At 41.3% G+C, this 27,794-nt stretch overlaps 1 protein-coding gene across 9 annotated transcripts in view; it reads right to left on the reverse strand.

The window, feature by feature from the left end:
* Positions 1–22,044, reverse strand: part of map7d2.S (MAP7 domain containing 2 S homeolog) — a 77,395-nt gene extending 55,351 nt beyond the window's left edge. For 7 of the 9 annotated variants that reach the window (XM_041583622.1, XM_041583629.1, XM_041583626.1 and 4 more), the window contains exon 1: positions 21,708–22,043. In XM_041583622.1, coding sequence (XP_041439556.1) covers positions 21,708–21,768 — 61 coding nt within the window. In that variant the 5' untranslated portion in view covers positions 21,769–22,043. Of the gene's footprint in view, positions 1–21,707 lie in introns of all 9 variants that reach the window. The other 2 variants (XM_041583624.1, XM_041583623.1) reach the window with 1 other exon arrangement.
* Positions 22,045–27,794: the final 5,750 nt, after the last annotated feature.

A 27,794-nucleotide genomic window follows, 5' to 3' on the forward strand; every position in this document is an offset into this window, starting at 1 on the left:
CGTACGATCGGACTTTCCCATCTCCCGACCCTCCACTAACCATTCAGATCAAAGTCTTTACCATTCCGATCAAATAAGAACAGATCACCCAATGTTCTGCCCCTGACAGCAATCGTACGATACTTATGTCTGACAACACTAGTGACAGTCTCCCACTGAAAATCGTACGATCGGCAATACACGCAGAGATATTAATCGGCAGGCGACAGAAATTTTCTAACCTGTCCGATCAACCAAACGACCGATCTCCGACGGACGAAAAATGTCGGGACTCTCCACACATGGTCCGAAAATCGTACGAATCCACGATTCGTACGATCGGATCTTTGCGTCTATGGCCAGCTTTAGCCCTGGGAAACTACAGGGAACTTGTGCAGAAAATGCCTTAAGGGCCATTACTCACGGGCGTTTGAAGCTGCGCTCCCCTGCATTCCGGTTTTAGGCATTCAGCCGAAGGGGAGTGCAGGAGTAGACGCAATGAATTCTTTTCAATGCGGCTGTACTCACACAGACGCATGTAAGCCCCTAACGCAGGATAAATACAACATGCTACGTCCCAACCTGTGTTCGGCACTCCCCTGCAGCTGAACGCATAAAACCGGAACGCAGGGGAGCATGTGTAAGGGCCCTTAACAAGTCTTCCCAAATACATAAATTGCCCTCTCTTTAGGATGAGTTGGAATGCCCTATTTTTAACTTTTCGACTGGCGTTATTTTTTTCAGTCTCTTGGACCATAGCTACCAGAGAAGTATTAAAATTCCAAATCGCAGGGCAACAGCACAAAAAGCTAAATCATGAGTATGTGAGTTATACTAATTGCTTTTTGCCCTGGCTCCTCAGACATCCGTCCTAGGTCCTAGCTTTTTCCTCCTCAGTCATCAGCTCTTCCTCCTCACTCCTCAGGGTGTGCATATTCAGCCCTGTTCCCCCGATTATAGTCACTTGTTCGGCCAAATCCTGCTGAAAAAGGCCGAATCCTGGCCGAAATTCGGTGCATCCCTAATGTAAAGTAATACACAAGGCAGAATAGGATTCATCTGCCCCCACCTTCACTGAATGAGGGAGGGTGCTATATGAAGGATGTAGCCAAACAAGTAAAACACAAGGCGTGGGAGGGTGTTCCCTTCTCCCTGCTCCTAATACAGAAATCTTCTCACACCCAATATTTGTCTGATATATAGATATAGGGTAACAAGCAGCACTGCTGAATCTTTGGATATATTGTCCTGCAGTGTTCAGCTTGTCTGAACCATCGCCTTAAATGAGGAAACTGGGTTATCAGGTTTTGCTTGCCTTTTGTTAGGAAAATTAATATATTGTCCTGCAATGTTCTTCGGCTTGTCTGTGCTATCAGTTTAAGTGAGGAAACTGGGTTATCGGTTTTGCTTTCCTTTTGTTAGGAAAATTAATATGTTGCCCTGCAACGTTCTTCTGCTTGTCTGCGCCATCCGTTTCAAGGGGTTGTTCGCCTTTAAAGGGGTGGTTCACCTTCAAACAACTAATTGGTTTCAGATAGATCACCAGAATTAACGTCTTTTTCCAATGACTTTATACTTTATATGTGTGACCGTTTCTCTAATATTGAAGTGTAAAGTGTCATTTTTCACCTTCTGAAACAACCCAGGGAAGGGGGGGGTCGCCGACCCTGTAAACTGTTCCAAACGGATACATTTAGTTGATACATTTGTCCCTGCTGAGCAGAATATCTGGGTTTCATTACAGGCAGCTGTTAGAATTGATACAATAGTTGCTAATGCTCCAGAGATGCTGCTGAGAAATGTATCAACTAGATGTTGCAAAAAAACAGTTCAGAATCTGCACCTGAATTACTGAGCTGCCAGACAAACTCCAGAGGCACCAACATTCAACTTTAAACTTTAGATTTTGGAAAAACAGAAAAAAAAAATAATGGAAGGTAATCGAAAAAAAAAGTCTATTTCTGGGGAACAGAAAAACAACTGAATTGAAAAAAAGTGTAACTACAAGTTAACGTAAAGGAACCCCTTTACGTTAACTTGTAGTATACGTATTATAGAATGGCCAATTCAAAGCAGCTTAATTGGTCTTCATTATTTATTTTTCATAGTTTTTTTGTAATTATTTGCCTTCTTCTTCTTCTGACTCAACTCTGACACAGGGGGTCACTGACCCCATCTAAAAAGCAAATACTCTGTAAGGGTAAGGCCACACGAGGAGATTTGGGGAGATTTTGGGAAGATTTTGTCTTTTGAGCAACTATCTGCCGAACTGCCTCAGCGTTTTTCCCATAGGCTATAATGAAAAGTCGCCTGCGCTAATGCACACGCGGTGATGCGTTTTCTATAGTCGCCCGAAGTTGCCTCACTGACTTTTCATTGTAGCCTATGGGGGAAAACGCTGAAGCAGTTTGGGGAGATAGTCGCTCAAAAGACGAGGCGATTAGTCGCCAGACGACAAAATCTCCTCGTGTGGACTAGCCCTAAGGCTACAAAGTTATAGTTATTGCTACTTTTATTATTACTCATCTTCTTTCTATTCAGGCCTCTCCTTTTCATATCCCAGTCGCTTATTCAAATCAATGCATGGTTGCTAGGGTAATTTGAACAATAGCTATCAAGACTGCTGAAACTCCAAACGGGAGAGTTGCTTAATAAAAAGCTAAATAACTCAAAAAACACATATAATAAAAACCAACTGCAAATATACCTCTCTACATCAAACTAACAGATTATCACCTTTAAGTGAGGAAACTGGGTTATAGGGTTTTGCTTCCCTTTGTTAAGAAAAGCCAAGAAAATTTGAGAAATATATACCATAATTACACTGGAAAACATATCCTCTGTTGTGTGCATAATATGGCAGCTCCCACTCATACGCGCAATGCACAGAATAAGGCACACCCTTATGCTTCTGTGTCTATGAAATGAAAATCCTTCCCTCCTGGCAGCCCAAGGTGAAGAATGCCTGGTGTAAAGTGATCAGTTCCACCACCCCAAAAGATAAAGGGACACAAGGTGCGAATGTGACAAAACCTGTGTTAGGGCAGATGGCAAAATCCTGTTTCCTGTGTTTATTGGTCAGTGGAGTCTCATCTGCTTAGTGTCACGTATATACTCAAGGTGATGGGAAGGGGAAAGCCACAGTTCTAATTATACAGCTCACGTGTAAAAGAATCCAGGGATTAAATGACTGCCTGCTTAAGAAGCGGGTACAGGGAAGGGATAGGTCAGGTACGGTACAAAGAAACTATTATAGAAATGACATTTACAACTTCCAATGTAAAGCATATTATTCCTGTGACTAGGACACTCATACAATGCAATGCAATGAAGGTGGCATTAGAGAGTCTGAACACAGTTACCACGCTGCCATCCAAACTCTCACCAAACTTCTCTCCTCCAAGGTAAAGTACAGTATTTACTGCAGATTTATGGCAGAACACTAAAGGTGGCCATAGACTCCAAGATCCGCTCATTTGGCGACATCGCCAAACGAGCGGATCTTTCCCCGATATGCCACTAAACTGCGTGGCTATATCGCGGGTAATTCGAACGTTCGGCCGTATGGCCGAACGATCGAATTACGATGCGCCAAGCGGCTCCGACGGGTCGGTCGGGTAAAAATCCAACCTTCCCGATCGATATCGTGGCCAGATATCGATCGGGAAGACCCGTCGGAAGCCCCCATACACAGGCAGATAAGCTGTCAAATCGGTCCAAATGACCGATATCGGCAGCTTTATCTGCCCGTGTATGGCCACCTTAACATGCAGAGCATTCACTAAAGATCTAATCTGAACTCATGTAACGGCCCCTAAGTAGGCTTTATGGGGCAGAGTTCTTCTTGAGAAACCACTAAACATGGTTTGTCAAGATTTATTAAAGAAAAACAAAATTTACAAAAAGTTGCCAGAAAGAAAACATCCGGTATTCACAGGTGTATGTTTGTTGGCTGGGGCTTAAAAGCTCCTTGCTTTCTCATTCGAGCTTCTGGGTTAAGGTAAGTGCACTCACTGTTGGTCTTACTACTCAGCCACACTGTTTGCTGGGGGGACTTTATTTTAAATGCACCAAGTACTACTACTCACCTACAATGAGGGGCCTTGACGTGGCACGTGATCTTACATATCTTGGCCAAAGTATGGTAATAACACCTCATTTTTTGTACTAATTATTTTTAAAGGCAAACCGTGTGCTGGCAAATTTTTTTTTCTTTTTGTGTACAAATAGTAATGTAATAAGGGATGCACTAAATCCAGGATTCAGTTTGGGATTCTGCCTTTTTCAGCAGGATTCGGACAAATCCCTGTGCATGGCCGAACCGAATCCTAATTTGCATATGTAAATTAGGTGTGGGAAGGGAAATCACAGGACATTTTGTCACAAAACAAGGAAGTACAAAACAATCTTCCCACCTTTTCCTCTCTTAATTTGCATATGCAAATTAGGATTCTGATTGGTATTCAGCCGAATCTTTCATGAAGGATCACAAAAAGTGGATTCAATGCATCCCTTTATGTTATTTGTGTCACTCACTGAAACATGTATTGTAACATATAATGTCCCCCCTGTTGTAAAATATGAGGATATTAGAAGCCCATGCCCTGTATGAAAGCACTGCAAACTCCTTGGAGACTAATAATATTCTTATATTTTACATCAGTGTACATTATGCCTTACATTAACACACACACACACACAGGTATGGGAGCCGTTTTCCAAAAAACTCCATTATGGGAAGGCCATCTCCCATAGAGTCAATTTTAATCAAATAATTCTAGCTTTTGAAAACAATTTCCTTTTTCTCTGTAATAATAAAACAGTACCTCGTACAGGTATGGGACCTATTATGCAGAATGTTCGGGACCTGGGGTTTTCCGGATAACGGATGCTTTCATAATTTGGATCTTCATAACTCAAGTCTACTAGAAAATCACATAAACATTAAATAAATCCAATAGGCTGGTTTTGCTTCCAATAAGGATTAATTATATCTTAGTTTGGATAAAGTAGGAGGCACGGTTTTATTATTACAGAGAAAAAGGCATACATTTTTAAAAATTATGATTGTTTTGATAAAATGGAGTACATTGGAGATGGCCTTTTTGTAATTCGGAGCCTTCTGGATCCCATACCTGAACTTGATCCCAACTGAGCTGCGTAATTCCATACTGCTGGAAAAAAAATCCTATTTGTATTTGATGTTTATATGATGGTTAGGAAACCTAAAGGATGAAAAAAAGGCAATAATCACGATGGGGGACCAAAAGGCACCCCTAGTGATTGTATTCACTTACTTGATACCCTGGGCCAATGCCCCAACCAGCAGAAAACTGCGCCTGAGCTAGTGATGTGCGGGCCGGCCCAATACCCGGCCAACCTCGCACTCTTCTTTGCAGGTGTCAAATGCCGGCTTCCAGGTTCATCTCTTATAGAAGCTGCACCTGCTCGCCCTGCCCCTTTTGTGATGTCATCGGCAGGGGCGGCGCTATAAAAAAGCAACACGGAAGTTGGATGCATGCGGGCGTGGGCCAAGGGAGGACAGGTTAGTGTCGGGGAAATCCCGACCCGCACATCACTACTGCTCATGCGTTGGGCTTGGGGTAGCGGAAAGAGGGGGAGAAGAGGATCGATCCATCGTGCTTGCTGAGAAGAACCCAGGACTGGTGCATTTTTCGGTTAATGGCCAGGGGTATCTTGTAAATTAATACAGTGCCGGGGGGAGCAACTTTTGGCACCCCTCCACTGATTGCAACTTTCACTCTCCTTTAAGATATGGTGATCCTTATCCTAATTACACCCATGCTGCCCTGGGTTGGCCATTCCAATGCAGTATATCGCAACCAATGAGCAGTTAGCTCTGACGATCACCTGCATTAAGTCAAATGAAATAAATTTTCTGCAAAAGGGTCAGAAGTCACATTGAAATCTATTTTATAAATTCCCCCCCTAGAGGTCAAAATTTACTCATATGGAAAGTGATGCGTTAGGTTTGCAGAGATCATCACTCATCCACCATAATTGGAATATTAATTTGGGAGTTTCTCTGAGAGCAATACTCTCAGAGAAACAGAGGAATTGTGCATAATTCCTCTGCCTAATGACAGCCCTGGAAAGACAAACAACATTTAACATTATGAATCAGCTGCCTCGTGCAGGGTGCCACGCCGTAAGGGTGCCAGACTGACTGTCCCTTAAATAAAATTTCATTAACCATATACTGCTCTCTTCATTAAATGGGCATTATCTTACTATACAAGCCATGCTTGCCATCTCATACATTTATTTTGGATCTCCACCTAAAAATGCTTTTTGCAAAAGAACTCAGCTCTCCATCAGGTTTGTTACGTTGTCAGAATGCTTAGCATTATATTAACTATTTATGGGGGGGCAGAGGAGTCTTTTAAAACAATCCTCCTATATTTCCACTTGCCAATGGCTAATTAGCTTTTAGTAAGGATGCAGCCATGCAGTATACATATAACTTCAACACTACCCATAAAAACCATATATCCCAAAAGAAAGAGCTTACCCAATTAAATACAGGTATGGGACCTGTTATCCAGAATGCTCGGGACCTGGGGTTTTCCGGATAACGGATCTTTCCGTAATTTGAGACTTCATGCCTTAAGTCTACTAGAAATTCATTTAAACATTAAATAAACCCAATAGGCTGGTTTTGCTTCCAATAAGGATAAATTATATCTTAGTTGGGATCAAGTACAAGCTTCTGTTTTATCATTACAGAGAAAAAGGAAATCATTTTTAAAAATATGGATTATTTGGATAAAATGGAGTCTATGGGAGACATGCCATTCCGTAATATGGAGCTTTCTGGATATCGGGTTTCCGGATAAGGGATCCTATACCTGTATAAACAGAAAGAATACTAACTAGGATTATTACATCTGTAAAAGTTTAACACCCTTTTATATAACACCAGGGATCGACAACCTGGAATGGCCTTCCATACAATATGAAAAATATATATAGAAAACTGTTTAAAAATATCAGAAAGCTATTATACAAAACCACAAGATATATGGTTGTTAAGTGATATGGTTGTTAAGCGGTAAGTAAAGTAGCAGGGCCCCAAACTAAGTTATTGCAATTAATAAGCTCATTTGACATGTGCAGTAAGATCCTTAGCATTAGGGGTAGAACTTCACAATGCGTCTTTTTGAGATACAACGCGATGAGAGGAAACGGATGCACGGATTTCTAATTAATAGAAATGACGAACCTTGTTGCTGCGTGCATCCGTCGCAACTGTCAGATGCTTCATCCGACAGTCGTGTTGTGTCAGATGCACGCAGCGACAAGGTCCAACATTTCTATTACTTACCTTATTTTCGTCACATCCGCCTTGCCGCATCCGTTTCCTCGCATTGCGTTAGGATCTGATGAAAAACGCTTGTGTAGTTCTACCCTTAGGGTAAAACTCCATCAGATTGTGGGTCAGATTTGATCTAATCCTCCATGCAACACCACAAAACATCAAAACATGCGGCTGCAGTTCGTAATCCCCTGTATCATAATACTACTGTGTGCCATAAAGTAGCCTGTGATTCACCTGAATATGAATTAGCTGCCAACAGTGACTGTCTGCTTGTCCTATTTAGATAGAAAAAATTATTTTTGTTAGTTGAATATTGATTTTCTGTGCATCATTTTTAGTGTTTGATCTGCACACATGTCCAGCTTCTTTTGCAATGCTGTGCATTCCATACACTAGTGCTGTGTGCATAAGCAGAGTGTTCTCTCCCTGGACTGTAGTCTGGTCATAGTAACATGCTGCGTTACACCGGTAATGTGTCCGTGTGAGTACAGCCCAGTTTAAATTGAGTTTTGTCCTGAATTCCCCCACAGCTGAATGTTTTAAAACTGAACGCAGGGAACAGCAGGTAAAACCACTTTTCTGTACGAGCCCTTACACAGTATGATAAATAAGCCCCTTAAAGGGCATGTAAAGTCTAAAATAGAATAAGGCTAGAAATGCTGTATTTTGTATACTAAATATAAACATGAACTTACTGCACCACAAGCCTAATCAAACAAATAATTTATGCTTTCAAAGTTGGCTACAGGGGGTCACCATCTTGTAACTTTGTTAAACATCTTTGCAAGACTAAGACTGTGCACATGCTCAGTGTGGTCTGGGCTGCTTAGGGATCGTCATAAACAAAGCTGCTTGAATTCTGCATGGCTGGGAAGTAAGGCGGGGGCTCCCCCTGCTGTTCATAAGTATGATTGTTTCCCTGCTCAGCAATTCCTATTCACAGCAGTAAATGAAGGGGGAATTTCACTGCATACAGTCAGGTTTCTTATAAAAACGGTACACATTTTTTAATTAAAGTATATTGGAGATAGGTTTCTTTTATTAAAGAAAGTAAAAATGGGATTTTAGTTTTTTGCCTTTACATGCCCTTGGCAGAGAAAACAGTAAGTTCATGTTTATATTTAGTATACAAAATACAGCATTTCTAGCCTTATTCTATTTTAGACTTTACATGCCCTTTATTGACATACCTAGCTAACTGATGGAGCTCTTTTCTGCAGACTGATGGAGTTCTGAAGAACCGATATGGTAAGTGTCAATTGTGAAGTGAAGGGTTAATCACTAGGGAGGTTAGGTACCCTCAGTGATTATAATTTACCCCTGATCGCCAGCTGGCACTCCTCTTTTCAGAAAAATGAACTGACCCAGGGTACTATTCTAGTGAGTGCTGCACTGCTTTGCCATGCCCTAACCCAGGAATACCAAATCTGCCCCTTGGGGTATATACTCCTAAAGGCACTTGATCGACTGTAGGTATACACCAAATCAAGGATTCCTTTTGGGATTCAGCCAAGATTCAGGTTGTTCAGCAGGATTTGGTTGAATTCAAGTGTCACCCAAACAAGAAAGTCTGTGTGTGGTTCTCTTTCTTTCTCATTTACATATGAGAGTTCCGATTCAGGTTTTTTATTCGGCAAAATCTTTCAAAAAGGATTCGCCCAAATCCTAAAAAAAGTGAATTTGGTGCATCCTTAATAACCTGGCACAGATAAACCGTTGTATATGCTGGCACACATAGAAACCAATTATAGAAGCTGGTGAAACTTGAGTTAGTGAATTAATTTAATTTCTAATTCCATATGTTTCTATATAAGGTATGAACATTTCTAATTCCATATGTTTCTATGCAAATTCTCCAAGTATGGCTGTTTGTGCCCAGTGATTCCAATGGACTTTCTGAGGTCTACTGAGCTTTAAAATAATTAATTCTGGAAAAACTCTAGCGTATGTGCTTTAATAAATGGCTATTTATATGAGAAGAAAAACTATGTTGTTGCAGCTTTATATGGAGTATGTGCTTTAATGTACTCCAAATATTGCCCTCTTTTATATAAAACTACACTTGCCTGTTTACAAACATGTCAATGGAGTCCGAAATATCGTTAGTTAAGGAATTCTCCATAGCCAGCGGCATAACCGGTTTATGACCAATATTGCTGCTGTAAAAACCAACCATGGCAGCCAAGGGAAACATCTGGTGGTTCTCCGACATGTATACATAATAGCATGCCAAAAATACATTTTTGTTGACACAATAACATCAACATTTAAATTTCACAGGCTATGTATGAGAAAACAAAGGTAAAGTAAGCCCAGTAAGCCCTACATTTAAAGGAGATATAGAAAAATAAAAATTATTCTGTGAAACGGCATCTAGGTTATCACTCGTGACTAGTGTAGCCCGTATAGTAACTTAAATTTATAATGACTGATGCATAAGGAGATTAACTATAAATACATCTAAATTAAAGAAATGATTCAGATGTTCTACCTGGATAATTGCTACCCATGTAGTTGGAGTCAGACGTAGTCCAAAGTGTCATCACAGGCTCTCACTGAAACAATTTCTGGCCAGAACCAACAGGAACAGATATCGAACCACAAGTTATCACTTGGAGAGACGGCATGGAATGTTGCAAGAAGTGCTCCAAATGAGAACTCAAGGCCTACGATTCCTGGTTTGGTCATGGACAAACTGCTGCACATTACTGTCTGCAATGCCAAACACTGGGTAAAGTGGTGTACAAAACATGACAATTTGACTCCAAAGCAGTGAAAACAAAAATCTTTGGGATTATAAATTGTGCTCCACCACCTAGAAAGTCTGAAGGAAGAATCAGCATGACCTTTTAGTAACTTTTAATGTACATTCATATTTTAAAAAGAAGTTTTTTAGTGTCAGTATCACTTTAACTCAGGAGTCTCCAACCTTTTTTTTTCATTTTTAAAGGGAAACGGTCATGGGAAAAAAATTTATATTTCAAAATGAATCAGTTAATAGTGCTGATCCAGCAGAATGCTGCACTGAAATCCATTTCTCAAAAGAGCAAACAGATTGTTTTATATTCAATTTTGAAATCTGATATGGGGCTAGACATATTGTCAATTTCCCAGCTGCCCCAAGTCATGTGACTTGTGCTCTGATAAACTTCAATCACTCTTTACTGCTGTACTGCAAGTTGGAGTGATATCACCTCCCTCCCTTTCCCCCCCAGCAGCCAAACAAAAGAACAATGGGAAGGCAACCAGATAGCAGCTCCCTAACACAAGATAACAGCTGCCTGGTAGATCTGAGAACAACACTCAATAGTAAAAACCCATGTCCCACTGAGACACATTCAGTTACATTGAGAAGGAAAAACAGCAGCCTGCCAGAAAGCATTTCTCTCCTAAAGTGCAGGCACAAGTCACATGACCAGGGGCAGCTGGGAAATTAACAAAATGTCTAGCCCCTATGTCAGATTTCAAAATTGAATATAAAAAAATCTGTTTGCTCTTTTGAGAAATTGATTTCAGTGCAGAATTCTGCTGGAGTAGCACTATTAACTGATGAGTTTTGAAAAAAAACATGTTTTCTGGAGACAGGATCCCTTTAAAAAATTTTTTTAACCCCGAGTTCGGGAGCATGAAAAATGTTCCTGGTTGGTGCAAATTATGTGCTCCGATTGGCCATTTGGTAGTCTCTATGTGGACTGGCAGCCTACAGGAGGTTATGTTTGGAAGTTAAACTTTTTATGCAGCCAAAACTTGCGTCCAAGCCAGAAATTCAAAAACAAGCACCTGCTTTGAGGCCAATGAGAGCACCATCCAAGGGTTGGAAGAACAACATGTTGCTAACGAGCCACTGGTTGGGGACCACTGCCTTAACCATACAGCGTACAATGAGAGACCAGTTTTATGACAGCTTGGGGAAGGCTCTTTTCTGTTTCAGCACAATAATACCCCAGGGCCCATAGTTAGGTCTGTACAGAATTGTTTTCCCCAGATAGTTGGGTAAGAGCTTGACTGGCCTACACAGATCCTGATCTCAAACCAAGTGAACACCAGTAGGAGGCTATGGACAATTAACTGTGAGCCAGGTTTGACATCAAAGATCAGTCCCCATAAACAATCTTAAAGGAGAAGTCAACCGTTTAAAAAAAAACAAAAAACCCGTACCCCCCACTCCACGTAGATCACCGTCCCTCCTCCTCCCAGCATAGCTGCCCCCAGGGAAATGGCCCTAACTTTATACTTACCCCATGGCGCAGATTCAGGCATCTGAATTCAACCCAGACATCTTCCGGGTCTTTGTGTCTTCTTCCGGCGTTTCAACAATTTTCGTGAGTTTCAGCACATATGCATTTGTCGCAAACCTGCAAATTGCTCCAACTGCGCATGCGCCGGTCTCCCACTCAGCTTACCGAAGACCCAGAAGATGGCTGCGTGGAACTCTGGGGGCCAATGTGGGGTGGGGAGGGGGGGTAGGGTTTTTTGTTTTTAAAACGGTTGAACTCTCCTTTAAGGCTAGGTGGAAGCAAACGCAATCAACTCGGGGGGTTTTTTTCCACTGCTTGAACAAAACAATTTGAAGAATTATAGGTTTTTTGTTGTCTTATTTGGATCATTCTGCATTTTTTGTGTTCATGCTTTCTATATTCTTATCTGTTAATAAATGATATGGCATTCATATTCATCAGATTAGAAAAAAATAGTTTTTTTCATGGTTTCAAAAATTTCTAAAAACACAAATGAGAATGTTGATAAATTGACCTCTGTGTGTAATATAGCTTCAATCACTGGTGTATTTAGAGGGATACAGTATAGCTCATATCAATGTAATTGAAATGTATCCAGCTTTAGGGGCAAAAATCCACAATATCAATTGTGTTAAACTGGCAACACAAAATGACGTAAACTAATAAAGAGTCTATTTACTTAGAGTGAAATCCTGCTAAAGTAGGGTAATTCTCTGTATTAAATAATAATAATAATAATAATGCTTCTCTACAATTAAATAACAGCAGCTCCAAAAAACAGTCATAAAGTTAATGAAGTCAACGTGCTCTGCTCTAATACCTGGTCTATAAATAGAAAAAGGAAGGGCCTGCTACACCTGATTTTATTTTTGCAAATGTTAGAGTCATAAAGACAGCCCAACAGCAGTACTATAAGCCAGTTCTATGGCTTTTAGATCTTTTTCTGCGACTGTGATTTGTGGGAAACTAAAGAGACAAAATGCAGAAGGCTTGTTTCCCCTCTTACTGAGCTACTTTTCTCCAGCCAACAAAAGGTAGCTTGTCAGATACATGACTTGGCCTGATTCAAACTGGGTCTTCAACCTCCTTACTATAAAAAAAAAAATGGCTAAGCATTGTGTAATTCCATCCCTATCCAAAGTGCTTGATTTATTGTACTTTACAATCCACCACTGTGCAGCAGAATCTCTAAGAACTGCCTTGCTTGTGCAAATCAAACCTCTTTATATCTCTCCCTAAAACACTTATTTTGGTGGACTTGCAACACTAGTTCTGTACAGGTCTTAGGGCAATATTATTTCAATTGAAAAGTGATGGTATGTAAGTTCTGTTGACACCTACACTCAAGTATAACAGAACGAGGCCAGATGAAGACCTCGAGCAGTGATAACCAACCAGCAGCTCGCAATCAACATGCTGCTCCCTGACCCCTTGAATGTTGTTCCCAGTGGTTCTTATATTTAAAATTACTGGCTTGGAGGCAAGTACTGTTTGCACAAAACCCAGGTGTACTCCCAAAGGCTCCTGTAGGTTGCTAGTCCATAAAGGGGTGACCAATAGCCAATCACAGTCCATAATTGCCACCCCAGGATTTTTTTGCATGCTTGTGTTGCTCTCCAACTTAAATGGGGCTCACGGGTAAAAAAGGCTTGGGATCCTTCATCCAGAGGAATCAGTAATTTCAATATTTGGCATCTTCTCAATTGGAGACACACTATGACCAAGAAATCAGTAGTGGCTGGTGAATCATGGGTAGTGATCCAGGGGAATTCATGTTATGCATGGTTTGAAATCTATAAAGCCTCAGTGCTGCCAAATGAAATTAGAAGACCTTACAATGATTCGAACAGCTTAAAAGTGGACTTAATCGGGCAGCACTGAACTGATTAGATTCCAACTGGCTTTTAATGCCCTCAAATGCAGTGTGTAAATCACATCATTATTTTTATTCTGCGGTCGTCATAAATTATACATCATTACACGGTTTCTTATAAAATACAGGAGTCCCGTGACACTACTGACATCCCAAGGCTTTATTTATAAGGCATCGGGTTAAGGATTTATTTTACAGGTAAAGGCTTTTATGTATTATAACAACATTAATGAGCAGTGGTTTCTATATAGGGATGATTTTAGACATGCAAATACATTTTGTATCTATTGATTTTGACTTCCTAGTTGCCAGTAGAAAAGTAGATAACCCTAAATGTAATTTTTAAAAAAAACTAATGGAATAAGGTGCAGCTAAAATCTTTTTTTCATCTTAGCTTTCCCAACAGACAAAAAATGTTACCTAGCAATATCTAGTAGCATAAAAAAAGAGAATTGCACAAGCTGTAGTTTGCAGCAATGTGCAGTGTATGTTCTAATACGTTTAATTGGAGAAGTTATTTTTACCAAAAGACACTGTCAAACAGTGCAGCATACACTGCAGCAGTGCTGAGGAGCAAGCAATGGGAAACATGGTCCTAAAAATGCAGTATTAAAACCTTCCTTGGATCGCAAACAAATAAACTACCTCCCTAGATACAGTATTGCATTCAACAGAGTATAATCAATCCCTACTTCCCATTTGTGCACATTAGGTTGTATTGTGGGTTCTGTACATTTAATAAAGACATATCAAATATTTCAATTATTATGGGACCCTATGTCCATCACAGGCCATCTACGAGAGGCTCAACACAATGCAAGTTTGTAAATGCTGCAGTACTTCTGATGAGGACATTCTAAAGTGCTCCTCATGAATTGGATGACTACGGTGGTTGCTTAGGGGCCCAATAAAAAGAAAGAAATCTGAAGCAAATATAAAACAACTAGTCAACAATGTTTTTGCCAGGCAACATTTAAGGCCTATCCCTGTATTAGGTAAAAAAACAAAAAACAAACAAACATAATTTTGGGTCTACTCCTTCCAGTGCTGGAACTAGGAGTAGGCAGAAAAGGCACATGCAGAAGAGTCCCTTGCACTAGGCTATCTCACCTGTAGGCATTGCACTAGAGTCCTGTGCGGAACCAATTTGTTGAACCCGAACCCCGACCCGCAAGTACCTTATCCGCAACCAGATCCGCTGACCATCAAGGAAGTGCTGTCATATGTAAACCGGAAGTGACATCATTAGAAGTTGGTGTGATCAGAAAAAAAAAAAAAAAAGTAAAACTCGCTATTGAGAAGACCCGCAAACCCGGGGAACTGCCGCCCCGTCTATATCCGCTCCCGGAACATCTATCTGCAACCAGACCCGCTGCAGGACTCTCCTGCCCTTTCCTAAAGTTTGAGAAAGGGCAGGAGTATTCCGGATATGTTGACTCAAAATAATGCAGTTTTCAACAAGGTACTGCTGCAATGTTATTCTTATATTCTGATGACTTGACCCTGGCAAGAGTTTTGCAGGCACCCAAAAAAGATGAATTAAGTTGCTTGATGCACACCCACCCTGTAAGACAAAAGCTAGAATCCAATACAAGATGGTGAAACATTCAAAGGAAGCCTTAAATATAAACCTTGTCAACTAAATCTAAAACATGCACAGGATTGTACTTATCAAAGACCTTAGCTGTTATATAGCAGTAAAGTATACCTTCAACGAACCCACAGGGAGGAGGCCCCTGAGAGGTAACTTTTTTTTTTTAATAAAAAGTATTCAGAAATATTCCTGAACTGTCCCTCTGGCTAAAATAGTAAAAAAGCATTTGTCAAATGCTTGACAAAGGGGCGGAGCCCCGAAACGTTGCACCACCGCAGTAAAACTTTTGCAAGGGCTTGCCCTGCAGACACAAGTCTTGTGTGCCAGTGAGGTTCTTTTCTATACAATAGTAAAGGAGCAGCTCCAGAGACTGCTCCGGTAGTTTTTATAGCGCCTTTTTAATATGCAACAGGATACAATGGTTATAAGCAGGTGGGGATGTACTGCAGCACAAAGCTGTAGCCAATGTAAATATTGAGAATCAGGGAGCATGAAATGTACATTACCTTCTCTGGCAAATAAAACCCTGGGAATAGATACAACAGTGTTAAAAGTGACCTCCACCCAAAAATGAGCTTACTGCATTTAATAGCAATTATAGTTATAAATAGCTTTATTTGTTTTCACCTTTCCGTTCTCCAATTCTAGTGCAGAGTCATTTCTACTCCAGTTCTGTTAATCAGCTGGCTTCTGCCATATTGTTTCAGGTGTCAAAAACCAGTAGTGCAGCGAATATAAACATCCAGAGACTGAATTCAATAGCACTTACAAAAAACAAAAGATACTGCTTGTGGTAGAGACCTGCATGGGTAAAACCTGCACCCAAACGGTGCCCACTTTCCCCAAGCCTGACCCGGTTAACCGCTTTGGCAACTCTACGAATTTTCACCCGACCCGGCAGTGTTTGCCGCACCAACTGGAAGCGACATCGCATTTTCCCCTGCATTGGCCACCTGTAGCCCCCCTACTGCAGAGGATCAGGTACCGGCGGGGCACCGGCACACTGGGCAAATGAAGAATAATCCGCCTGAGTCCCAATCATATTGCGGGTATTCCACGGGTACCCATCCCAATGCAGGACTCTAGCTTGTGGTGCTGTCACCTGCTGCTACTTTCTGTTTCCAGAAGTGTTAATACACTTCTGACAGGCACCCGATATTGAAGAGCTAGAATATGCCATACTCACCTCACTTTTTTTCATATGCAGCAAATATTTTTTTTTTCCTATTTAAGTTGCCAAACGCAAGAAAATCTAGAGGCAGGAAGAGAATTTAATAATGCCTACCATGTGTGGCCTAGAGAAAGGGGTATGGCAAAGCTATAATTCTGCAGAACAAACTGAAGGACATATTACTGGCCAGGATCATGCCTGAAAGCTGTGCAGTGAAGTTTACATGCTCCTATCATACAGCCCTTGATGCTAAAGTAAGCATGATGTTTACCTTTCTTAGTCCTTTAACGAATGTACATTGGAAAGGTGCATAGAATAGATTTTCTTTCATTATGCAGAAACCGCTTATTCAAAGGAGAGCTAACTTAACTTATAACAAGAGCCACAGTTGTCCTTTTCATATAAATCAGTGTATGGGGAGACATAGTGGGTATGAAGTTCTTCCAGAAGATAAGGTACAGACCATTTATAAGGGTTGATTTATGTAAAACTACTTGCTGTAGAAAAGTCATTGCATTAGGGCTATTTGCCTGTTTTGTCCCAACACAGACTTTCCATTAAGCTCTTACACAACCACAGATAGAAATATCCATTCAAAGACTACCATTAAATGGTGCTAAAAGATAGTACAGGTTTAGGACCTATTATCCAGAATGCTCGGGACCTGGGGATTCCGGATAAGGAAGCTTTCCTTAATTTTGATCTTCATACTTTAGGTCTACTAGAAAATCATGTAAACATTAAGGGGCAGATTCACTTACTTCGAGTGAAGGATTCGAAGTTAAAAAACTTCGAATTCCGAAGGTTTTTTTGGGCTACTTCGACCTTCGACTACGACTATCGAAGGATTCGAAGTAAAAATCGTTCGACTATTCGACCATTCGAAAGTCGATGTACAGTCTCTTTAAAAAAAAAACTTCGACCCCCTAGTTCGCCATCTAAAAGCTACCGAAGTCAATGTTAGCCTATGGGGAAGGTCCCCATAGGCTTGCCTAACTTTTTTTGATCGAAGGATATTCCTTCGATCGTTGGATTTAAATCCTTCGAATCGAAGGATTTTATCGTTCGATCGAAGGATTATTCCTTTGATCGTTCGATCGTACTATCTGCGCTAAATCCTTCGACTTCGATATTCGAAGTCGAAGGATTTCAATTTCCAGTCGAATATCGAGGGTTAATTAACCCTATATTCAACCCTTAGTGAATCAGCCCCTAAATAAACCCAATAGGCTGGTTTTGCTTCTAATAAGGAAACATTATATCTTAGGTGGGATCAAGTACAAGTTACTGTTTTATTTTTACAAAGAAAAGGGAAATTCTTTTTTAGAACTTGTATTATTTGGATAAAATGAAGCCTATGGGAGATGGCTCTTCCATAATTCTGAGCTTTCTGGATAACAGCTTTCTGGATAACGGACCCCATACCTGTACTAGTGAACTTCCTCTTTATTATCAGAAATAATTAAAATTTTCTATGACTTCCTTTTTTTCTGTTACAGGTATAATAAAATAGTACCTTGTACATGAGAGTAACTAGCAGCATGAATATTATTGGTTGCAAAACAATCCTGTTGGGTTTAATTACTGTTTAAATGCTTTTGTTTTGTTTTTTTATAGCAGACTTAAAAGTATAGTGATCCAAAATAAGGAAAAATCCTTCATCCGGAAAGCCCCAGGTTCCAAACATTCTCCATGTTACATCTTCTCAAACATTTAATAAATTAATTTGTAGTAGAAATGTTCATATAAAAAAAAAAAAAAATCCCCAAAAAAAAAATCCCCGATATCTGCTCCATGTGACTGCACACAGGCCAGCGCTGGTCTGTTAATGCTGAGACACGGTAGAGTAGATGGGATCACACCGGCTTCTCACGACAGCCGAGACTGTGCCTAGTGTTCCATTCGCCAAGCTTAGGGGCTTATTTACTAAAACTCAAAATGTTCTGATTTTATTAAAACAAATTGGACCAAATTCCCATCCACAATTTTACCTTATTGATGAATAAAATAATTTGGAAAAAATGGTGTTTGAAAAAGACTCAATAAAATAGTAGAGAAATTTGTACTTTCAAATGTTTTCTGATTTGATGCCCGAAAAATCTGACTTTTTTCGAGTTATCGCCCAAACACCACGAATTATTCAGATTATCATACTAAACCTAGCGCTTATCATGATATCTTCCAATTGTATATGGGACATCTGCCATTGACTCCTTCATGACCTCAGCAGGTTTGATGGAGTACTTTCGGATTGGGACTTTCAGCAAGCCTCTGGGTATAATAAATCTTGAAAAATTCATGTTTTTTTTCCCCACGATAAGTGTGTTTTCCCCGACCAGAAAAATGTGGGTTTAAGTAAATAACCCCCTTAATGTAAACTGAAGTTTCATTACCTCTTATTAGCTTTCACAATGCCAAACACAATTTGCTTGCACAATTGACAAACAAGTGGATCTGGGCCAGATTTAATCAGCCACAATTGGCTCTATCACCCCATTGACTGCTCTGGTGTATAGGGAAGAGTCCAATTTGTTTTGTGTGCTGTGCATACTATTTACAAGTTTGTTCAGCGAGGGCAAGCTGAAGCTCTGAATGACAACTGAGATTAAAGGATAACTATTCTTGTTTATTTAGGTGTATCTATAGCATTGTAAAAACATCAACAAACAAGTACGTGCCTGTAGCTTTTACATATATTCAGTAAATGGAAAACATAGAATCATTAACTAACCCAGAGTAACTGTATTTTTAATTTTATAAACCTCATTGAATGTTTTCCACTATTGGAAGTTTATGGTGCCATCACACCCTGTCTCATATAACATACCGGATGTGCACAAAGAAAGCACCCTGTGCAGCAGCCAGAGAAAGAATATCCATGTCTCAAATGGTAGTGAGAAAGTGATAGCGTAGGTATTGCATTATTAAAGAAAATAAAGTGTAATCACTGCAATAATGACTTTTCCACCAAGGCTATGAAATCCAAAGCTTACAGGTGTTCCAAGCAATATGACAACCAGGTTATTCTGCAACAAATTCTTTTTTTTTTTTTTTTTTTTTTTTTAGGAGTCCTGGGGCAGGTTTAACCAGAAGAACAAATAGCACCAGTGCCGTAAAGGGATGCTGTCATGGGAAAAAAAAAAAAATTTCAAAATGAATCAGTTAATAGTGCAGCTCCAGCAGAATTCTGCACTGAAATCCATTTCTCAAAAGAGTAAACAGATTTTTTTATATTCAATTTTGAAATCTGACAGGAGGTTAGACATATTGTCAATTTCCCAGCTGCCCCAAGTCATGTGACTTGTGCTCTGATAAACTTCAATCACTCTTTACTGCTGTACTTCAAGTTAGAGTGATTTCACCCCCCTCCCTTTTTCCCCCCAGCAGCCAAACAAAAGAACAATGGGAAGGTAACCAGAAAGCAGATCCCTAACACAAGATAACAGCTGCCTCTTAGATCTGAGAACAACACTCAATAGTAAAAACCCATGTCCCACTGAGACACATTCAGTTACATTGAGAAGGAAAAACAGCAGCCTGCCAGAAAGCATTTCTCTCCTAAAGTGCAGGCACAAGTCACATGACTGGGGGCAGCTGGGAAATTGACAAAATGTCTAGCCCTATGTCAGATTTCAAAACTGAATATAAAAATATTGGTTTGCTCTTTTGAGAAATGGATTTCAGTGCAGAATTCTGCTGGAGTAGCATTATTAACTGATGCGTTTTGAAAAAAAACATGTTTTCCGATGACAGGATCCCTTTAAGCAGACAAGGTGGTGGGCTAAGAAGACCATATAGCTTGAAGCTGAGCACAGGCAAAACATACATGGAATCTGATACTCGCCTAAAACAGATGTAGGGGCTGTCACATTGGTTCATGCAAAAAAACAAAACCTTAAAATCAAGAGCAATAGGACTCAGTAACTCAGTAATGAACCATTTGATATTTGCTATAAAGTTGCATTACATTACAAATGTCACTAGAGACAACACGTCCATTGTGATTAGCTGTATGTATCAAAGTCTATAGAAATCGACAGCTATCGTCACTGGGTCTCCTGATTGCAGTGCTGGCCTGTATACATTGCAGCTGTAGGCTGAATATTCTTGCTCTGGTAAATGATAAACACACAACACAGACGTGGTTGATTTCCATGCTTGAGGCAGAGAGCATGCACCACCCCTTGTGCACTATGGTCACTGTGCCCTTGCACTGTAATTGCAGCAGAAATTCTCTAAAAGCTGCTCGTGTATTCCATGCAAGCTCTCACTATACTTTGCTTCTGTGCATTCCATACTTTCCTGCTTTTTCTGTACTACTTCTGCATTTTATACTATTTTCCTTTCCTTCCTTCCACTTTGCCTGTACAATTCTTTTACATAATGGGTGTTCTCCAGTAAATCCCTTATTACATAAATCCCTTGTTTTCCTTGCACACTACAGGCCAATTCCTTTGAGTTCCACGTCTTCGTTATTCTATGCATTGTGACTGCTCTGACATATATGTGTATATATTGCCTGGCTGTTCATTCCTTGTTCCCTGCCTGTTGTTCAATCTCTGGTGACTACATATAAGAACCCACTAATGGTGTTGTTTATACACATTACCTGCCTTCTCTATATAGCCACCTGAAGGCTGCACATGTCCTTTACTAGCCTTATCTATATAATCCCCTTTGGCTTCTCCTGTATATACCGTCAGGCCTCCCACATTCTCGGTCTCCTTCTGAACAGTATCCCAGTCTCCCTACCAACCTGTTTCTGTACATTCCCTTGCCCTTCCCTATATGTCCTATAGCCTTTCCCTGTGCTCATTCTTATACATCCCCTAGCCTTTCCCTATGCTCATCCCTATATATCCCCTAGCCCTTCCCTATGCTCATCCCTATATATCCCCTAGCCCTTCCCTATGCTCATCCCTATATATCCCCTAGCCTTTCCCTATGCGCATTCCTATATATCTCCTAGCCTTTCCCTATGCTCATCCCTATATATCCTCTAGCCCTTCCCTATATATCCCCTAGCCTTTCCTCATGCTCATTCCTATATATCCTCTAGCCTTTCCCTATGCTTATCCCTCTATATTACCTAGCCTTCCCTGTGCTCATTCCTGTAGATTCCCAGGTCTTTCCCTGTGCTCATCCCTATATATCCCCTAGCCTTTCCCTGTGCTCATTCCTACATATCCCCTAGCCTTTCCGATTGGTCATTCCTATATATGTCCATGCCTTTCCCTGTGCTCATTCCTGTAGATTCCCAGGTCTTTCCCTGTGCCCACTGCCAGGCCTTCCCCTGCTCGTGTACATTTGCCTGCAGCCGGTCTCCATTCGCTTCCCCAGGATTAGCCGTTTCCCTGTTGGTGCAGAGCTAGATCCATACAAGCCGCAGATCAGAATACTCGGACGAGACCATCTGAACTAAAGCCCCAGGCTATAGCCAAGCCGAGCCCGTTCTCAGCAGCAGCAGGAGGAGGAGACCACTTTCACCAGCGCATCTCCGGGGGGGGCCTTACCTGGAATCACGGGTGAAACACTGGGACTCTGCGGGGAAGTCTTTGCAGTCCCTTCCGCCATGTTCCAATACCCAATAAATGTCTATTCCAATTAGTAGTGGCGCTCGGCTCTCGGTATTATACCCAGGCGCACCGGCTGTCCCCTCCCACCTGTCACGTCTGTCGGGTGCTGGGAACAAGCGCTCTTATCAGCAGCAGCAGAGCCGGGGCGGGTGTATAGGTGTTGGGTAGGTAGCGCAGTCCAGTGAGAGCGAGCAGTGCGTGCCGGGAAGGAGCTGTGAGTGTAGGAAGCGCAGGAGGCGGGTCTTTCTCTAGCCACACGCAGATTTGCCTCTTGACACCTCATGATCCGCTTTACCTGTAATTAGCCGAGTTCTGGCTGCCGAGGAGGGTCTGGGAGGAGCCTATCAGCTTTCCTTCTACAACATTCACAGTTTGGCGCCTGTCCCTCTCCTGAGTGTGAGTGTGAGGGGCAGCAGCGATATGCTATGATAGCGTGATGTGGCGCCCGTTGCTTTACCTTGGGCCAGGCACGCGGGGTTCTCATTAATAATCACTTTCTATTGGAAGAATAATCATTTTGGGGCGGGTGCCAGGAGCAGAATTTTCAGCAGTGTGGCCAGTGGCTCCCTCTTCCCGGGGAGTCTCCTTACTTTCCTAAAGTACACCTTGTGCCACTTACACAGTGTATCATTGCAATATAACACACAAAAGCCATGAATATCTTTTCAATTATATCCTTATAAACGGTGAGTTCTGATGTCATCAGTTATAAACCATGAGTTCTGATGTCATCAGTTATAAACCGTGAGTTCTGATGTCATCAGTTATAAACGATGAGTTCTGACGTCAATTGCAAGTATAGTTGGTGGAACAGACCAAGGTAGACGCAGAGTTTTGCTGCAAAAAATCCTTTTATTGGCACAACATGTTTCGAGCAAAACTGCCCTTTGTCAAGTGTACTAGTTACCATTAACACACTATCTTTATAGGAAATAGGTGGGAGGGGAAAGGAGTGGTGGGCGTAAGAGTAACATCTTTACTTAGGGAATTAACCCATTATTCACCCCCAGGGTCTAGTGCAACTATATTGGTGCATTATTACATCATATTCAAATATCCAAACAAGTCTGTATATTAAGAACAATTAATAACAATTATTAAAACACCTCCAAGTGTAAAAAGATTAATAGTGCTTGTGTCTTCTTATAGATTATTGTCCATTAATCACCATAAATTGCTGGTTGGGCAACCACTGTTGTAGGCTTCAAAACAACCTGGTTAATAAAAACATATATACAATAAAAAGCCTAGGACTGCAATAAAGTTTGCCAACTGGAGTATTCGCTTGACACATTTGTAACATATTTTTCCGCAAACAATGTTTCAATTCGAGTCACCTATTTGCAACACTATCAATCACAGCCCTCCTGGGAAGTGGACTTTTTGAAATTTACAAGGAACATTAAGCTAAAAATGCAATTTATTGATAAAAAAACAATGTCTTAATGAAAGAAAGGAAACCCAGCAAACCCAGGGAATATGATGTAATAATGCACTAATATAGTTGCACTAGACCCTGGGGGTGAATAATGGGATACTTGTCACGGCTACAGAATAGAAAATAGAGATAATTGGCATTGCTAAGACACAGACAAATATTGTGAGTTTTTCTCCAAAAAGTAACATAGTAAGTAAGGTTGAAAAAAGACACACGTCCATCAAGTTCAACCCTTTTACTTTTTTTAACCTGCCTAACTGCCAGTTGATCCAGAGGAAGGCAATAAAAAAAAAACATCTGAAGCCTCTCCAATTTGCCTCAGAGGGGGAAAAAATCCTTCCGGACTCCAAAATCTGACTCGTCCCTGGATCAACTTGTACTATGAGCTATCTTCCATAACCCTGTATTCCCTCACTTGCTAAACACCATCCAACCCCTTCTTAAAGCTATCTAATGTATCAGCCTGTACAACTGATTCAGGGAGAGAATTCCACATCTTCACAGATCTCAGTGTAAAAAACCCCTTCCGAATATTTAGGCGGAACCTCTTTTCTTCTAATCAGAATGGGTGACCTCGTGTCAGCTGGAAAGACCTACTGGTAAATAAAGCATTAGAGAGATTAATATATGATCCCCTTTATACATAGTTATCATATCTCCCCTTAAGCGCCTCTTCTCCAGCGTGAACATCCCCAATTTGGCCAGTCTTTCCTCTACTTAAGATTTTCAATACCTTTTACCAGCTTAGTTGCCCTTCTCTGTACCCTCTCTAATACAATAATGTCCAGTTTGAATGATGGAGACCAAAACTGTACGGCATATTCGATATGGGCCTTACCAGTGCTCTATACAGTGGAAGAATAACCACCTCCTGCCGTGACTCTATGCCCCTTTTAATACAGCTCAAGATTTTATTTGCCCTTGGTGCTGCTGACTGCCATTGCTTGCTACAGCCAAGTTTATCATCTACAATGACTCCAAGGTCCTTTTCCATTATGAATTTGCCTAGTGCAGTTCAAGCTGTTATACAGGTGAAAGCCTAACGCGTTTCATGCCTGTTGGGGGCCTAAGAGTAAGTGCCCCAACAGGCACGAAACGCATCAGGCTTCCACCTGTATGTCCTAATAAATATCTTGAACTTTTAATTAAATTTTTTTGTTACTTTTAGGAGAAAAACTCACAATTTCTGTCTGTTGCTACTTGCTTATGCATCCGTGCTTTTGCAACTTTCATTGCCCCTGTTATTAGATACTAATTTACAGTACTGTTGGTATTGGTAATTTGCATCAATTCTGCTATATTGCTAAGACACTTCTTGCTTTAGCAGAGGCAATTCTCAGTATTATCTATGGCTGCTACTAGTAGCTCTGTGTGTTTTCTCCCATGTGCCATTACCCTTAATGTAATAAGGAATATGACAGAAGAACGATGGTAATAGATATAAGAAGACAGGGCCACCATAAAGGGGTACGCGGTCAGAGGCCCCCAGAGCAGAGGGTTCCTGAGAGCCCTAAAAATGGGATCTGCCACCACAATGAGGGCAGAGTTTGAGTGAATCATTGACAGGGTATTGGTATCATTTCAGTCATAACTTATGAGGGGTTCCCATAGGCATCAGAACTAGTGGGGCCAAGGCACTCCCAGAATTTTCCAGGCCAGCTCTAATTATTGATCTGGATACACAGTCGAGAGACAAGAAAATTTGCTCCTGGGCCCCATTGGCTTGTTTGCAGGGCCCACCACTACTGGGGGCTTAGTTAATAAGTGGGGCCCTTCTAAGTTAATAATATGGGGACCATCTAAATCAATAATATATATGTCTATAATTAGCCATACATTAATCAATCTGCTTGGTAGGGGAGCTCACCAAACAATGAGATTTTTGCCCACCCATGTGCAGGGCCAATTCAGGCTCATCTGAGCACTTGGACCCCTGCTTTTGAGTCAGAGTTGCCATTCTGCTTAAAGGAGAATTCAACACCTAGGTGCAAAAATCCCTCCCCTGCGTAGGCCCCCCCCCCGGGCAAATGCCCCTAACTTGTTACTTACCCCTCCTTCTAGGTCCTCTCCAGCGGAGTTCACGGCAGCCGTCTTCTCCCGAGCACTCGGGGGGGGTCTACGCAGGGGAGGGGGTTGAAATCTCCTTTATGAGATGGGATAACTGGTAGCTCAATCTCACGTGAGCCTGCACCGTTCTTTTAGGGCTTTAGCACACGGCAGATTCGGAAAGATTTAGTCGCGATGCGAGTGCATTGCTGCAGGCGATTTTTCATTTTAGCAGGGGGAAGGCAGTTCGGGGAGATTGTCGCCCTGAAGAAGAGGCGATTAGTCGTCAGGTGACTAAATCTCCCCGAATCTGCCCGTGTGCTAATGACACTGTATCAGATCAGTGTGGGATATATATGAGAGCACAGCCATTAATACACATCTTAACAGTTTGTCTTACTATTCAGTGTCATGTCATTTATCCTTTTCTGATTCAGTCCGTCTGAATATGCTAAGCTCTGTCCTTCTTCCCTGAATTTTCTGTAAATTTTCCTCCCTTATCTATCAATATCTGGCTGATCTGTCAATATCTGGCTGAGTTTTGGCCAGATATACGTTGGGTAGGCTGCCCAAAGAGACCAATGTAAAGAGGAATATTTTGGAACATTTCCTGACTTTGGGAGCTATGTGGGTGTTAGTCAGGGTTGCCCAGTTGGAGGCCCCTGGGCCATATGTAACTCACCATTGCATTTAAGTGGTCCCAAGTCTACCCAAGGGATTCAAAGCTTTGCCACCATCCTACCAATAAAGTTCAGTCCAGTGTTGGACTGGCCCACCGGGATACCAGGAAAACTCCCAGTGGCCCCTCATGCTGCTAAACATTTGGCCTATTTCATGGCCATTCCCTATTTCTATGAGAACAAAGAGGCAAAATAGATGGAATAATAGATTATAGTATGTAAAGAAAACAAACTAGGAGAATAGAGATTGATTGAGGAGATGAAGAATATTAGTACTGAGATTGGGCCCCTGGTCTAAGGTTTTATGGTGGGTCCCTGGTGTTCCAGTCTGACACTGGTCTAGTCAGTGGATATGTTATATACCAACAGGCTACTACATGGAAACAGTTGTAGAGCTACTATGGTGCCTTGAGTTGATGGGTGCAGAGAGACATAAATACAATATTAAAGGAGATGTGTAAAAAACACAAATATACCAACCAGTGCATTAAACTTATTTAGATATTGAAGGAATATTCTTTAAAAAGCTGTGTTTTTGGTTACTTTATTGAAGATTTCTGCAAAAACCCTACTAGTCCCGCACATTATTTTCTGGCTGAGCAGGGGAGCTGATGGCACTCAGCACACTGCACGGTAGGATAGGAACCAGCTAGGCTGACCTGATAGGGAACTGAAGCCTGTCTTTGCTTGTGTGACTACAGGACTGTGATTGGCTATCCCCCTCCTACTGTTCTGTTAGGGATGGTTAGGACAAGCCCACCCCTCATTTGAAACATGGACAGGGACCAGAGAAAATCTATGGGCAGCTGAAATAACGGGAGTGTTTTGTTTTTTAAAAATAGGGGGTTTTCATTTATCCTATATGTCTCCTTAATATGTAAACATGATCTCAACCTATGTCTGTATTCTAGCTTTCTTCCACTGTAAGAAATATATACACAAAACTGTTAAAAATTTTATTTTTGCGTGTTTTGCTTGAGAGGTATGGGCTTGTTGTTTCCATCATCTGTGTTCTGCCTCCAGCAATTCTCAGCAGGCACACCTCCTAGTGGCAGAATGTAAACATCTCACATATTGTATAAATACAAGAATCAGCTAGAGAATTATACTCTTCTAAATATAGGAGTTATGTGCTTATTTGTGTTTCAGACTGATTTGTTAAAAAATTCCCCCAAAACCCTTCTAGACCCTCCCACTTGTTCCACTTCCTGCTGCTTCCTGTCCACACCAGTGCAGGGGTGATAGTAGCGCACAGCACACTGAAGCTAGGTGGATCTAGGGTTGCCACCTTTTCTTTAAAAAAATACCGGCCTTCCTACTATATATATTTATCTATTTTCCCTATTAATAACATTGGGATCAGCCATCATTTTTACCGGCCAGGCCGGTAAATTACCGGCCAGGTGGCAACCCTAGGTGGACCTGATAGGAACCTAATGAGTTCCTCTACTTGTGTGACTGCAGGGCTGTTATTAAGGCCTGGCAATCTGTGCGTTCTGCCAAATGCCAGGGGCTGCTGTAAGATTCCATAGACAGTCACTATTTAGTGGGCTGGTTGAGGGCTATTTGGGCCTCTATGTACTTGAAATCGCAGGGTCTATTTTGACTCCCAGTCCAGACCTGCTGTTTTTGGCTTTGTTCCTCCTACTGTGTTTCTGGCAGGGACCTTTAGAACATTCCCACCCCACAAAGGCCCAACTTAGGACGGCAAGAATTTATGGGCAACATGCTGTCCAGCCGCATCCTAAAAATTTTGGAAGCAATAGGGACTGATAACAGATTTGACAGCTCTTTATATGTCCTGTGTGCCTAATCCCCAGTGCTCTGGCAGAAACTGTGCATGCGCATGAGGACCCCCTG

This window comes from Xenopus laevis, chromosome 2S (genome assembly GCF_017654675.1).
Source record: "Xenopus laevis strain J_2021 chromosome 2S, Xenopus_laevis_v10.1, whole genome shotgun sequence".
In the NCBI taxonomy this organism is placed as follows: Eukaryota; Metazoa; Chordata; class Amphibia; order Anura; family Pipidae; genus Xenopus; species Xenopus laevis.